The sequence below is a fragment of the Sapajus apella genome, unplaced genomic scaffold (genome assembly GCF_009761245.1).
Source record: "Sapajus apella isolate SASKATOON/1434 unplaced genomic scaffold, GSC_monkey_1.0 scaffold51, whole genome shotgun sequence".
Lineage (NCBI taxonomy): Eukaryota > Metazoa > Chordata > Mammalia > Primates > Cebidae > Sapajus > Sapajus apella.
In genome coordinates, this window is record NW_022436991.1 from 16,755,210 (window position 1) to 16,772,163 (window position 16,954).

The 16,954-nt window shown below is 36.4% G+C and overlaps 1 protein-coding gene and 1 pseudogene across 3 annotated transcripts in view; one reads left to right on the forward strand and one right to left on the reverse strand.

Annotated features, from left to right (window-relative positions):
* ZNF720 (zinc finger protein 720) overlaps positions 1 to 16,259 on the reverse strand; it is a 35,917-nt gene extending 19,658 nt beyond the window's left edge. Inside the window, exons 1-2 of one of the 3 annotated variants that reach the window (XM_032243337.1) lie at positions 15,875 to 16,242; positions 15,262 to 15,357 (exon numbers count right to left, since the gene is read on the reverse strand). In XM_032243337.1, the coding sequence (XP_032099228.1) occupies positions 15,262 to 15,357; positions 15,875 to 15,908 (130 nt within the window). In that variant the 5' untranslated portion in view covers positions 15,909 to 16,242. Of the gene's footprint in view, positions 1 to 15,261; positions 15,358 to 15,874 lie in introns of all 3 variants that reach the window. The other 2 variants (XM_032243338.1, XM_032243336.1) reach the window with 2 other exon arrangements.
* On the forward strand, positions 6,854 to 8,707 carry LOC116526724 (annotated as a pseudogene).
* Positions 16,260 to 16,954: the final 695 nt, after the last annotated feature.

The following is a 16,954-nucleotide window of genomic DNA, read 5'->3' on the forward strand; positions in this document are numbered from 1 at the left end:
AGTGCACCACCACATCTGAATACTTTTTAAAATTCTTTGTGCAGATAGGGTCTTGCTAGGTCATCTAGGATGCTTAAGAATTCCTGGCCTCAAGGAATCCTATAGCCTCAGACTCTCAAAGCCTTGGGATAACACCAGCAACTGCACCTGGCATTCTCTGTTTTCTTTAAGAAATGAGGACATTAAGCCCACAACTGCACAAAAGGAAAAGGATATATTACATACTGATAAAGAGTTCAATTCAATAAGGATATTTAAATATGCTAAACACCTATCCACCAAACTTTGGAGCACCAAGATTCATAAAACAAGTACTTCTAGACCTGAGAAAAAATTGGCGACATAGTAACAGTGGGGTACTTCAATACCCCATGGACATCATTAGAACATTGAGGCAGAAAATTAACAAAGAAATTTTGGACATCAATTCCACATGACCAACTGGACCTAATAGGCATCTACAGAATAGACCAATTGGAAGCAATAGACATCTACAGAATACTTCACCTATCAACCACAGAACACACATATCTTTCATACGCACACAGGACACACTTGAAGATTGACCCTACATGCTCAGCCAGAAAGCAAGTCTCAATAAATTAAAAAAAAAATCAAAATCATACCAACCATACTCTTGTTTCTTTTTCTTTTCTTTTCTTTTTTTCTTTTTTTTTTTTTTTTTTTTTACTATCTCCAGTAATGGGTATAAGTAATTTTGTTTTCTTTTTTTTTCCACTACCAACCATACTATTGAACTAAAATAGAATAAAAACAGAAAATAATACCAAGAAGATCTCTCAAAACCACAGAACGCATAGAAATTGAACAACTGAATCAACAACTTTTGAGTAACAATGAAATCAAGGTACAAATTAAAAAAATTCTTTGAAATAAGTGAAAACAGAGAAAACACATACCAAAATCTTTGGGACACAGCTAAAGCCATATTAAAAGAAGTTTATAACACGAAATGCCTACTTCAAGAAATTAGATCTCAAATTAATGATGTAAGATCACATGTAAAGAAACTAGAAAAAGAAAAATAAGTTGAGCACAAAGCTAGCGGAAGAAAAGAAATAACTAAAATCAGATAACTGAATTAAATTGAGACGCCAAATTCCATACATCAGCAAGCATCAGCAACACCAAAGTTGGTTCTTTGAAAGGATAAACAAGATTGATAGACCTCTAGTTAGGTTACTAAAGAAAAAGAGAAGATCCAAATAAGCACAATCAGAAACAACAAAGGGGACATTACAATCGATCCCACAGTTATACAGAAGATTCCCAGAGACTTATAAACACTTCTATGCACATAAAGTAGAAAATCTAGAGGAAACGGGGAAATTCCTAGAAACACAAAATCCCCAAAGATTAAACAGGGAAGAAACTGAAACCCTGAACAAACCAGTATCAAGTTCTGATATTGAATCAGTAATAAAAAACCTACCAATCATTAAAAAAAAAAAAAAAAAAAAACCTGGACCAGATGGATTCACAGCTGAATTATACCAGAAGTACAAGGAAGAGCTGGTATCAATTCTACTGAAATTATTCCGAAAAACAAAGAGGAGGGACTCCTCCCCTCTCATTCTATGAGGCCAACATCAGTCTACTACCAAAATCTGGCAAAGACACAATGAACAAAGAAAACTGCAGGACAATATCTTTGATTAACATAGATATAAAAGTCCTCAACAAAATACTAGCAAACCAAATCCAGCAGCACAACCAAAGGTAATTTACCACAATTAACTTTGCTTTATTCCTGGAATGCAAGGTTGGTATAACATGTGAAAATCACTAAATGTGATTCAGCACACAGAATTAAAATTTAAAAGCTGGGTGCAGTGGCTGACTCCTGTAATCCCAGCACTTTGGAAGGCCAAGGAGGGTAGATCACCTGAGGCCAGGAGTTCGAAACCAGCTTGGCCAACATGGTGAAACCCTGTCTCTACTAAAAACACAAAAATTAGCTGGGTGTGGTGGTGCATGCAGGCACTCAGGAGGCTGAGGCATGAGAATCGCTTGAGCCCAGTAGGCAGAGGTTGCAGTGAGCACTCCAGCCTGGGGGATAGAGTGGGACTCTATCTCAAAAAAAAAAAAAAAAATCACTATTTCAATAGATATGGGATAAGCTTTTGATAAAATTTAACATCCTTTAATGATTAAAAAAAAACCTTCAACAAACTAAGAATTGAAGAAACATACCTCAAAATAATGAGAGCCATCTATAAGAAACCCACAGCCAACACACTGACCAGGCAAAAGCTGGAGGCATTCTCCTTAAAAACAAGAAGAAGAGAAGAATGTCCACTCTCACCACTTCTACTCAACACAGTAATGGAAGTACGAGCCAGACAAATCAGTCAAGAGAATGAAATAAAAGGCATCCAAAGAGAAAAATAAGAAAGTAACATCATTTCTGCTGATATGATTCTATATCTCAAGAGACTGTGCCAAAAGTATCCTAAAACTTATAAGGAACTCCAGTAAAATTTCAAGATATAAAATCAAAGTACAAAAATTAGTAGCATTTCTAGACACCAATAACATTCAAGCTGAGGGCCAAATCAAGAACATAATTCTATTTACAATAGCCATACACACAATGAAAAAACCAAATACCTAGAAATAGATCTAACCAACGAGGTTAAAGGTCTCTACAAGGGGAACTATAAAACACTGTTGAAAATAATAATAGACAACACAAACAATTGGAAAAACATTCATGATCATAGAAGAATCAACATCATTAAAATGACCATACTGTCCAAAGCAATCTAGAGATTCAATACTATTCCTATCAAACTACCAATGTCATTTTTCACAGAATCAGAAAAAAACTATTCTAAAATTCATATGGAATTAAGAATGGAAAATAAATAGTGTGCAAAGTAAAATACTGTCATATTAGTTAAAATATATGTTATATCAAAACATGTGACAAGAGACAAGAAAGAGCATTATACAATTATAAAAGGGTTCATTGTCCAGGAAGCAGTAATAAATATTAACAATATGTACCTAACATCACAGCTTCCACATACATGCAGCAACCAGCAAACTTTTACAGAATTGAAGCAATAAGTAGCCAGCAGTACAATAGTAGTAGGAGACTTCCATCCTCCACTTTCACTAATGGAAAGAATAAAAGAGACAGAAGATCAATAAGGAAACAGAGGACGTGAACAACACTGTAGACCATTAGACCTAACAGTCATATACAGAACTGACCATTCAACAGCAGAATACACAATACCCTTAACCATACATGACACTTTATCACAGATAGACAACCTGTTAAGCCACAAAAAAAGTCTTACAAATTTAAGCAGATGAAAATCACACAAAGCATCACTGCTTACTACAATAGAATAAAACTAGAAGTTATGAACAGAAAGAAAAATGGCATGTCCACAAATATGTGGAAATTAAATAAACTCTCAAACACACTCTTGTTCGAGAGTTTAAAGACAATGTTGTTAAGATGCCAATACTACCCCAAAAGATCCACAGATTCAATGTACTCTCCATGTTAATGGAGCTTTTTGCACAAGTATTAAAATAGTCTAAAATGTCTATGGAATCTCAAGAGACCACAGATGGATAAACAATCTTGGGAAAGAATAACAAAGAGACATCATATGTTCTGATTTCAAAACATACTACAAAGCTATTGTACTCAAAACACTGTGCTACTGACAGAAAGATAAATAAAAGATGAAACAGATTGGAGAATCCAGAAATAAATCCTCATGTATATAGTAAACTTATTTTCAATAAAGGTTCCAAGAATCCACAATGAGGAAAGGACAGTCTCTTCAACAAATAGGGTGGGAATATTGGAAACCAACAAGAGAAAATATAAAGTTGGACCTTACCTTGCACATTTACAAACATGACTCTAAATGGACTGAGTTATTTTTTGTAGCCACTGTAACTTACATTTTTTATTTTCTTTTTCAGATTGTTTTCTAACAGTACATAGAGATGCTACTGATATTTGTATGTAGATTTTGCATCCTGCAACTTTACCGAATTTGTTTATTCTAACAGTTTTAAAACGTCATTTTTTTTTTTTTAATATACAAGGTCATTTTGTCTGTAAACAAGGACGATTTAACTTTTTCCATTCCAATTTGGATGCCTTTTATTTTTTTCTCTTTACTAATTGCTCTGGCTAGGACTTCCAGAACTATGTTGAATAGGAGTGGTGAAAGTAAGTATCCTTGTCATGTTTCAGATCTCATAGAAAAAGCTTTCAACTTTTCCCTGTTTTGTATATTAACACTGGTTTGTCATATATGTCTTCATTGTGTTGAGATACCTACTTTCCATATACAATTTGCTTACAGTTTTCACTATTAAGAGTGTTGAATTTTTTCAAATTTTTTTTGTGTATACAAATAACTACAAAAATTAAGATACTCAGCAATAAACTTAAATAAAAAGGTGAACGATCTCAACACTGAAAATCATAAAACATGGATGAAAAAATAAAATATACATAAATAAATGAAAATATATTGTGCTTATATATTGGAAAAGTATTATTAAAATGGGTATGTTGGCCAAAGTGACCTATAGATTTAATGCAAGTTCTATCAAAATGCCAATGACATTATTCACAGAAATAGAACAAAACAAAACACCTAAATGTACATGGAACCACAGAATACCCTGAACCGCCAAAGCAACCCTGAGCAAAAGGAACAAGGCTGAAGGCATCACACTACCTGACTTCAAAATTTATTACAAAGCTACAGTATCCCAAATAGCATTGTACTGGCATTAAAACAAACACATAGACCAATGAGTCCATAAATAAATTCATGCACCTAAAGCTGACTGATTTTCAACAAAGATGCTGAGAACACCCTTTGGGGAAAAGACAGTCTTTTTAATAAATGGTACAGGGAAAATTGAATATCCATATGCAGAAGAATAAGACTAACCTAACCCTAACCCTCATCATATATAAAACCCAATTTAAAATGGATTAAGACTTAAATGTAATGCCCTAAACTATGAAACTATTAGATGAAAACAGGGCAAATAGTTTACAACATTGGACTTGGAAAGACCTCAAAGCAAAGGCAACCTAAGTAAAAATAGGCAATTGAGATTACATCAAACTAAAACACTTTTGCATATCAAATGAAATAACAGAGTGAAGAGACAAAGTAGACAATGGGAGAAAATATTTGCAAACTATACATATGACAAGAGGTTAATATCGAGTATATAAGAAATTTGAAATCTCAAAATAAAACAAACATATAATCCAATTTTAAAATGTGCCAAAGACCTTCATAGACATTAGACATTAGTAAAAAGAAGGCATATAAACGGCTAACAAAGGTGCTTAACATCACTAATCATCAAGGGAATGCAAATCTAAACCACAATGAGATCCACCACACTCTAGTTAAAATGACTATAAACAAAAAGGCAAAAATATAACTAAAACAAATACTGGTGAGAATCAAAAGTGGTTGAAAGTAGTATGGCCACTATAGAAGAATATGGTTCCTGAAAAATTAAAATACAGTTGTTATATGAAAAATTAAAAATACAGCTGCCATATGATTTAGCAATTCCACTACTGGATATATATCCAAAAGAAAGGAAATCAATGTGTCAAAACATAGCTGAATTCCCATGTTTACTGCAACACTCTTTATAATAGCCAAGATATGAAATCAATCCAAATGTAGGGCAAGAGATACATGGATAAAGAAAATGTGTACATGCACAATGAAACACTATTCAGCTATCAAAAAAAGAATAAAATCCTGTCCTTTGCAATAACATGGATGAACTGTGAGACATCACGTTAAGTAAATAGGCCATATGCAGAAAGATAAACCCTTCGTGATCTTACTCAAATGAGTAATCTAAAAAAAAGAAAGAAAAAAAGGGCAAGGAATCCCGGCACTTTGGGAGGCTGAGGCATGCAGATCACTTTAGGTCAAGAGTTCAAGACCAACCTGGCCAACATGGTGAAACCCTGTCTCTACTAAAAATACAAAAAATTAGATGGGCACGGTGGCGTGTGCCTGTAATCCCAGCTACTCAGGAGGCTGAGGCAGGAGAAGAGCTTGAACCCAGGAGGCAAAGGTTACAGTAAGCTGAGATCACACCACTGCACTCCAGCCTGGGTGACAGAGCTAGGCTCTGTCTTAAAAAAAAAAAGTTGATATAAGCAGAGAGTATAACAGTGGTTACCAGAGGCTAAAGGAGGAGGAATAGAAAGACGTTGGATAACAGGTTTAAAGGGACAATTACACAGGAGACATAAGTTCTGGTGTTCTATTACACAGTAGGATAACAATGGTTATCTCAATCATAAAAAAAAAAAATCATCACCCTCAAAGTTGTTCATTTGAAAGTAATCAACCAGAAAATTTTTTTTTTTTTATAGAAGGAAGCATACAGGCTGTATAGTATATCACAAAGTGAACAAATATACAATTTTAGGTTTTTCAGAAGAAGAAAGAAAGCGGGAAAAAAAGATTATTTAAAGATATAATATCTAGGCCGGGCGCAGTGGCTCAAGCCTGTAATCCCAGCACTTTGGGAGGCCGAGGCGGGTGGATCACGAGGTCAAGAGATCGAGACCATCCTGGTCAACATGGTGAAACCCCGTCTCTACTAAAACTACAAAAAATCAGCTGGGCATGGTGGTGCGTGCCTGTAATCCCAGCTACTCAGGAGGCTGAGGCAGGAGAATTGACTGAACCCAGGAGGCGGAGGTTGCGGTGAGCCGAGATCGCGCCACTGCACTCCAGCCTGGGTAACGAGAGCGAAACTCCGTCTCAAAAAAAAAAAAAAAAAAAAGATATAATATCTTAAAACTCCCCAAACCTGAAAAAGGATATGAACAACCAGTTTCATAAAGCTCAAAATACCTACGGCAAGAAGAACCTAATGAAGATTTCCCTGGGACATATTATAATTAAATTGTCAAATTCAAAGACAAAGCAAGAATCATGAAAGCCACAGAAAGTAAAAGATTCTTCACATACAAGGGAAACTTTATAATGTTATCAGTAGATTTTTTAGCAGAAACCTTACAGACCAAATGGGAGTGACACCATATATTCAAAGTGCTGAAAGAGGGGGAAAAAAGGCAACTAAGAAGGCTATATACACAACAAAAGCATCCCTTAGAAATCAAAGAGAGATGAAGACATTTCAAGACCACGTTCCCCCAAAAAGTTAAGGGGAATTCATCACCACTAGACCTGTCTAGAAATGCTAAAGGACTAAAGGGAATTACTCAAGATGAAATGATTAAATGCTAACTAAATATGAAAACATTAAAACTACAAACATCCCTGGAAATGGTAAACACACAGTGAAATTTGGAATACTCGAATAGTGTAATGGTGTTGCATTAAATTACCTTTAATTTTAGTATAATAACTGTAAAACAAAAATATTTTTAAAAAGTATAGCTATGCTAATTTGTTAATGAATACACAATATAAAAAGTTTTAAGCCGTGACATATATAGTATAAAATGTGTGAAGGGGAAGAAAACTGTAGAGTTTTTCTGTGCATAAAAGTTGAATTATTATCATCTTAAACCAGACTGTTATATGATATTTTATGTAAGTCTTATAATCACTGGGAAAAAACTGTAGTAGATACATAGAAGAGAAAGTAATCAATGTATACAAAAACAACATAAACAAGACAAAAACTTAACAAAACCAAAGGGAAGACAGCATAAGAGGAAAAAAGAAACAAATGAGGACCCTGCTGGAGCCACTGCTGCCATCGACATGTTCAGGGTAATTCAGAGGTCCATGCGGCCAGCCGGCCTGAGCTTGTTCACCTTCAAAGTCTATGCTACACCAAAAAAGGACTCACCTCCCAAAAATTTCATGGAGGTTCATGAGCTTTCACGCTACTCAGCTCCCGAGGGTCAATTGAAGTACATGGAAGAGTCAAGGAGCCCACTTGAAGAAAGCATCTCACTGCCCTGACACTACAGTGAGCCATACACAAGCTAGTGTCAGAAAACCTACTTCCAAAGTAAGCCCAAGATGCAAAGTTTGGTTCAATGGGGGTTAGACAGCTATTACTATCTCCAAAATGCACCTCCTGGATTTTTTTCGAAGACTTGGTGTTATTGGTTTTGCTGGACTTATTGAACTCCTTTTGGCTAGAGGTTCAAAAATAAAGAAGCCAGTGTATCCGCCTGGTTTCACAGGATTAGCTGACTCCCTCTATTATCCACAACAAGCCATTGTGTTTGCCCAGGTCAGTGGGGAGAGATTATATGACGGGTTTACGAGGATATATCATCATAGAGGATTTGTGGAAGGAGAACCTTCAAAAGTCAGGAGATGTGAAGAATTCACCTGGAACTAAGTAGAAAACTCCATGTTCTGCCCATCTTAATCAGTTATAGGTAAACATTGGAAACTCCACAGAATAATCAGTATTTCTACAGAAAAATGGCAGAGAAGTCAGTATTGAATGTATTAAATTGGCTTTCTTCTTCAGGAAAAACTAGACCAGACTTCCGTTATCTTGGGCGATACCATCCTACAAGCAAACTAATCTGAAGCCCTTTCACCTAGAGATATAATGTACAAGCCCTACATCTCGTTCTCATGTTGCTATTTATGTACATAATTAAAACCCAAGTTTTTTTAAAAAAAGAAACAAATGAAGTATAAAATTGGAAAAAAAAATACCTACCTAGCAATAATTGCCTATAAAGAGATTAAATTATCCAATAAACAGATACCAATATAGACTGAATGTCACTTCCAAAATTTAGGTTAACATTTAATAGCCATTGTGATAGAATTAAGAATTGCGACTTTTAAGAAGTGATTAGGCCATGAGAGCTCTGCCTGAATGAAATAATGTTTTTATCAAAGCAATGGGTTAGTTATCACAAATGTGTGTTCGTTATAAAAGGGAGCTCTCTTCTCCTCATGCCTTTGGCTTTGTTATTATGCAACAAAAAGGTCTTCACCAAATGCCAGTGTCATGCACTCTGCCTTCCCTGCCTCCAGAATCATAAGCTAAATTAACTTGTATTCCTTTTAAATCACCCATTTCTTATAAAATACCGTGTGATATTCTGATATAGCAGCAGAAAACAGATTTAAAACAGAGAGTGGATGAACGAAATTTTAAAAATCCAGTGATACGTTGCTTAAAAGAGACCCACTTTTGATTGAAATAGGCTAAAAGTGACAGAACTGGAAAGGATATTCCATACATATGATAAACAAAAGAGTGCAGCCAAGGGTAGTTATACTTACATCAGACAAAACAGACTGTCTGACAAAATCTGTCACAAGAGGCAAAGGAGCTAATTATACAATAATAGAGAGGTTAGTTTGTCCAGAGGATAGAGCAATTAAATAGATACATGCATCCAACAAAGGAATACCTAAATATATAACCCAAACATTAACAGAAGTAGAAGGAGAAATACACAGAAATACAATAAAAGAGAATGTTAGTACCCTACTTAAAATTGATAGATCATTTAAGCACAAAATTAAGAAAACAGTGCACTCCTGTAACACTATAGACTAAATATACATATAACATCCCATCCAACAATATGAGAATACACATTCTTCTAAAAATACATGAAATATTCTCCAGGATAGATCACATGTGAAACCAAAAATAAAAAACAGTAAGTCTTTTCAAATTTAAAAAGATTAAAATTCTATCAAGTTTTTTTTTTTCTGATTGTACTGATATAAAACTGAAAATCAATAGCAGGAACAAAACTGGGAACTCATAAATATGTGAATATTAAACAACACACTCCTGAAAAATCAATGGATTAAAGAAGAAATCAAAAGAAAAATCAAAACATACCCTGATACAAGTGAAATCGGAAACACAAGAAGTCAAAACTTCTGGGATGCAACAAAAACAGTTCTAATATAGAAGTTTGTAATAATAAAGTCCTGCATTAAGAAAAAAAAAAGATGTTGAATGAGCACTCTAATCCATAAGAAACTCGAACAAGAACAAAACAACCCCAATGTTAGTGTAATTATAGAAATAAGAATTAGAACAAAAAGAGACTAAACAGAGACTAGAAGGACAACAGAAAAGATCAAAGAAACTGAGTTGAGTTTTTAAAAGAAAACTAAGAAACTTTTGGCAAGATTAAGCAAAGGAACGAAAAGAGAGAGGACTCAAAAAATTACAAATGGGCTGGGTGCGCTTGCTTATGCCTGTAATCCCAGTGCTTTGGGAGGCCATGGCGGGTAAATCACCTGAGCTCAGGAGTTGGAGACCAGCCTGAGTAACATGGTGAAACCCTTCTCCAAAAAATACAAAAATTAGCTGAGCATGGTGGTATGCAACTGTAGTCCCAGCTACCTGGGAGGTGGGAGAATCACCTGAGCCCGGGAGGTTGAGGCTACACTGAGTCATTATCAGGCTACTGCACATTGGCCTGACCATCAGAATGAGACCCTGTCTCAAAAAATAAATAAATAAATAAAAGAAAGAAAGATGAGTCATTACAACTGATACCACACAAAGAATAATAAGAGACTACTATGAACAATTATAGAATAACAAATTGGATAACTTAGAAGAAACAGATTCTTAGAAATGAATGGCTGACCAAGATTAAATCATGAAGAAACAGAAATACTGAACTGACCAGTAATAAGAAAGGAGATTGAAGCAGTAATTAAAAAATCCAATGAGAAAAAGCCCATGACCAAATGACTTTATGGGTGACATGTATCATACATTTAAAGATGAATTAATGTCAGTCCTTCTCAAATTCTTCCAAAAAATTGAAGGGAAAAACCATTGCCATTGCCCCTTAGTTTGCATGTAAGGAAAAGTGGGCATGTAAGTACACGGCTGCAGAACTGCTCCTCTCAGCACACTGCCTACAGGGGAGCCTTGTTCCACAGGAGCAGTCACAGAGCTGCAACACCGCCAGCTCAATAAAGCTGTTTTCTTCTACCACTAGCTTGTGCTTCAATTCTTCCTGAGTGAAGCCATGAACCTTGCCAGGATAAACCCCAATTGGGGGCTCACTTGCCCTGCAACAAGAGCAGTTAGGTAAGAAAAAGAAATAAAAGGCACTCACATCAGCAATGAAGAATAAAAATTATCTTTGCTTGCAGACTAGGTGATTTTATATATAGAAAACCCTCAAGAGTACACAAAAAGAGATAGAGCTAATACACCCATTCAGTAAAGTTGAGGTCACAAAATTAACATGCAAAGATTAGTTGCATTTCTATATACTAACAATAAATGATCTGAGAAGAAATGCAAAGCAAAAATCCAATTTATAATAGCATCAAAAAGTATAAAATTCGTATGACTCCATTTAACAAAGGAGGTGAAAGATCTGTAAGATATTGATGAATGTAATTGAAAAAGACACAAATAAATGGAAAGATAACCCTTGTTCATGGACTGGAAAAATTAATACTGATAAAATGTCCACACTACACAAAGTGATCTACAGATACAATGCAATCCCTATTAAAATTCCAGTGTCAGTTTTCACAGAAATAGAAATAAATTCTAAAATTTATTTAATTTTATATATATATATGTTTTGAGACACAGTCTTGCTGTTGCCTAGGCTGGAGTGCAGTGGGGTGATCTTGGCTTACTGCAACCTCTGTCTCCTGGGTTCAAGCAATTCTCTTGCCTCAGCCTCCCCAATATCTGGGATTACAGGTATGTGCCAATATGACTGATTAGTTTTTATATTTTTAGTAAAGATGGGGTTTCACCATGTTGGCCAGGCTGGTCTTGGACTCCTGGCCTCAAGTGATCCGTCTGTCTCAGTTTCCCAAAGTGCTGGGATTACAGATGTGAGCCACTGCATCTGGCCTTCAAAGTTCTATAAAACCACAAATGACCCCAAATAGCCAACACAATTTTAAGAAAGAAGAATAAAGCTGAAGGCATCACACATCTTCATTCCAAACTATTACAAAGCTATACTAATCATGACTATTATACTGACCTAAAAAGACACATAGACCAATGGGACAGAATAAGGAAACCAAAAATAAACCCATGTGTATACACAGTTAGCAATCTTTGACAAGGGCACTAAGATACACAATGGGTAAAGTACAGTCTCTTCAATAAATGATGCTGGAAAAGGTGGATATTCATGAGCAAAAAGATGTGATTGAACATTTATACCACATATAAAAATGAACTAAAAAAAAAATTAACACTTAAGTGTAAAACCAGAAACTGTATAACATTTAGAAGAAAGGAAACAAGTTCTTAGACATTTGCCTTGGTACTGATTTTTTTTTTTTGAGACGGAGTTTCGCTGTTGTTACCCAGACTGGAGTGCAATGGCATGATCTTGGCTCACCGCAACCTCCGCCTCCTCGGTTCAAGCAATTCTCCTGCCTCAGCCGCCCGAGTAGCTGGGACTACAGGCGCGCATCACCATGCCCAGCTAAGTTTTGTATTTTTAGTAGAGACAGGGTTTCACCTTGTTGACCAGGATGGTCTCGATCTCTTGACCTCATGGTCCACCTGCCCCGGCCTCCCAAAGTGCTGGGAATATAGGCGTGAGCCACCGCGCCTGGCCGGTACTGACTTTTTAGATTTCGCACCAAAAAAGCACAATTAACAAAATCCAAAAACAGGTGTGACTACGTCAAACTAAAAGTGTCTGCATAGCAAAGGAAACAAAGAACAACATCAAAAAGCAACCTAAGGACTGGCCTAAGGACTGGCCTAAGGACTGGGAGAAAATCTATCTCATAAGGGTTTCACATCAAAATATGTAAGAATTTCACACAACTCAACTGCCAAAAAAAGTAAACCTGACTTAAAAAGATGCAAAGGACCTGATTAGAAACTTCTCCAAGGATGACATAAAAGTGTCAAACAGGTTTAAGAAAGGTGCTCAACATAAATAATCATCAGGGAAATGCACATCAAACCTCAATGAGACATCACCTCACATTTACAGAGAGGTACCACAGTGAGATATCAAATCATGAGATATCACCTCATACTGTTAGAATGGCTATCAAAGACACGAGAGATCACAAATATTGGTGACTGTGGATAAAAGGAAACCTCATACTGTTGGTGGAAATGTAAATTGATCTAGTCATTATGGGAAAAAGCATCGAAGCGCCTCAAAAAATTAAAAACAGAAGCACCATATGAATCTGCAATCCCACTTCTAAGTATATACCTAAACGAAATACAATCTGGCGGGCTCAGTGGCTCACGCCTGTAATCCCAGCATTTTGGGAGGCTGAAGTGGGCAGATCACTTGAGGCCAAGAGTTCAAGACAGCATGGCCAACATGGCGAAACCCTATCTCTACTAAAAATACAAAAAAATTAGCCAGGCAGGTTGGCACATGCATGTAATCCCAGCTACTCAGGAGGCTGAGATGACAGAATCGCTTGAACCCAGGAAGCAGAGGTTGTAGTGAGCAGAGATGGTGCCACTGCACTGCAGCCTGGGAAACAAAGTGAAACTCCATCTCAAAAATAAATAAAATCAGTGTATTAAAGAGATATCTACACCACTATGTTCATAGCTGATTATTCACAATATATAGTGGAATATTACTCAGTGTAATGAAGAAGGTAATTGTGTCATTTTTGACAACATATGGATGAATAGACCAAGTGGACATTATGGTAACTGAATAAGATAGAGAAATACAAATACTGTATATTACCAGTTATTTGTAGAATCTAAAAAAAGTTGAGCTCGTGGAAGTAAAGTGTAGGATAACAGATCCCAGCAGCTAAGAGGTGGTAAAAACAGGGAGATTCTGGTCAAAGAGTACCAACTTTCATTTAAAGGATAAATAAATTCTGGGGATCTGATGTATATACTTGTAAACTATATGTCTGTGAATGTACTTTACAATACTCTTGTATACTTGAGATTGCTAACACAGTAGATCTTAAATATTCTCTCCACAAAAAACCTAGCAACTATATGAGATAATTAATGTGTTAATTAATTTTATTGTATTAATCATTACACAATGTACACACATACAAAATCAAATTATCAGGATGTATCCCTTAAATATATATAATTTACAATTGTGGGAAAAAATCCACATGAAAGGAAGCAAGGAAAACAAAAGGAAAAGAAAGAAAATGAATATAACACATACTCATTAAGCTTCACACTTAACCAGATAAAATTATAAAATGTTATTAAATATGAGTTGAGAGGTTACTATATACTGGGCAATGTACTGAGCTCCCCATAGACATTCATTTAGTTAAGAATTCTACATAATAAGTAACATATTAAATGATTTTATATCTGTGGACTTTGTGCATGTAGAGCTTACTAATCTTAGTTTAGGCTAGGAAAGATGAAAAGCTGAAGTGAAATACAAGATCAGTTTTTTTTATATTTAGGAAAATGCTTTGTGCTCTGATGAAATTACTGAGTCTCAATTTTTGTAGGATCATCTTGGAAACCACTATAGGATTAGAAATTCAAATATCAGAAAATATGTGACATCTGTCCACAGAATTCCTGGAACTTCTAAAAGAAATCCCACTTTCCATCACTGCTCTCACACACTTCTGACATGAGGCAAAAACAGAACTTTAAAAATGGTTTCATGTAGAGGTGGAAACAGGCACAGACTTCCCCAGAGCCCCCAAATCAATGGAAGAGCAGCCAGATTACGCAGGCCCTCACAGGCCAACGGGAGCACTTTAGCTGTCACTATGAATTCGATGGTGGATCACAGAAGGTGAAGGAGAATCATTAGATAATTTCAGAGTGGCTGGGTACGGTGACTCACACCTGTAATCCCAGCACTTTGGGAGGCCAAGGAGGGTGGATCACGAGGTCAAGGGATCGAGACTGTCCTGGCCAGCATGGTGAAACTCCATCTCTACTAAAAAATACAAAAATTAGCTGGGCATGGTGGCATACGCCTGTAGTCCCAGCTACATGGGAGGCTGAGGCACAAGAATTGCTTGAACCTGGGAGGCGGAAGTTGCAGCGAGCCGAGATTGCGCCACTGCACTCCAGCCTGGCAACATTGCGAGACTCTGTCTCAAAAAAAAAAAAAAGATAATTTCAAAGTGTGAGACAGAAGATATCCCTCTGCGACAGCAAGAGAAATAAACTCAGGCATTTCAAAAATCATCTCCACGGGAGAACTTCCCAATCCACACTTCGATGTCTGGTTCTTTCCTGACCTCTGGACCTCTCACTCATGTCACCTATTCATTCACTCCCGCCTACCTGGCTGGATGGCTACTGTCTCTGCACTCTTCACATTCCAGGGCTCTTTCCTTTGCTCCAAAAAGGTGATCAGGTCCGGCTTAGAGACAGCAAGGCCTGTTTTATGAGAAAAAGTCACATGACTCTTGCTGGGCGTTCTTTAATTGCCAACTCAGTAGAATACTCAGTAAAGAGGGAACATTATAGAGGATTCTAGAAAATTACTTCCCCAAATCTGTTTCCTGTCAGCTTCTTTAAAATATTTAGAAAGTATTTTAAATATGGGAATCCTGAGATTCACTTCCAAGTATGACTGAATCAAAAATAAGAAGAAGGAATTGGATTTTAAACTGTGGGCAATGATAAGTTTATATCACTCAATTTCTAGAATCACCACTAAACTAGAGTGAAGCTTGCACATCACCCCAGAAAGAAGGCAAAAATATTAAGATCAAACATTAGGAAGTTTTTTTTCTACAACAAACCCACATTTTTTTTTTCCTGGAAGTAGGAATCTGAGTTCATTCATATAAAGCATAAGCTCCAAGCATAAGCTCCCAGACATTCTACAAAGGAAAGAAATAAAACCCTTAGTTATTAGATATTAGACATTCCAAAGCCAAGTTATCCTCACCCAGACAAACCAGGTTTCTGTAGTTCTCTAACATCACATCCCCATACAAATTCTTCTGATTTGAGTCCAGGTGTTCCCACTCCTCCAGAGAGAATTCTATGGCCACATCCCTGAATGTCAGCAGTCCCTGAAATAAAAATAATTAACACATTGACCATGTGGCCACGGGCAGTCTTCATCACTTGATCCAAGATGAAATAAGAGAGTTAAGAGAACTGACTGATTTATGAGTGACCTGAAATATTCAATAAGACACTTTTAAACACAGTAATATTTTCTAGCATATTCTCTAACTGTGGAAAGAGAATGATGTAAGATCCACAGAACCAGTGTAGATTCTATGCCTATGTGGAATATAAAATATAAAACTAAGGCATCAAGGGCAGGTGCAGTGGTTCATGCCTGTAATCCCAGCATTTTGGGATGCTGAGGTGGGAGGATTACCCGACATCAGGAGTTCAAGACCAGCCTGGTCAACATGATGGAACCCCATCTCTAATAAATGCAAAATATTAGCCAGGCCTGGTAGCGGACCCCTGTAATCCAAGCTACTCAGGAGGCTGAGGCAGGAGAATCATTTGAACTGGGACGTGGAGGTTGCAGTGAGCCAAGATCACGCCATTGTGCTTCCAGCCTGGGCAACAAGAGAGAAACTTCATCTCAAAAAACAAAAACAAACAAAAAAACCCCAAAAATAAAAAACTAAGGCATCAACATAGGAATATATATTTTTGAGAGTTATATTTACATGATCTACAATCAGTTGTATATAATTGTCAGGTGGAAAAGTCGTGGTGACTTAGGGGCATACTTCGTAAATTTTATGGTATTCAACAATAAACTGGAGAACTTGTTCAAATGCAGATTCTAATTCAGGAGGTCTGGGGTTTGGGCTGAGTTTCCGCATTTTTAACAAGCTCATCAGTGATGCCAATGCCTCAGGTCCAGAGGCCACACTTTTGAATAGTAGAGAGGTAGAACACTGAGGAAAGAATTCAGAGATGATGTAGAATTGAGAGTTTTATGAAATTTACAGGTTATAACATAATAGCAAGAACAGTAGAATCCTTTTTGAACATT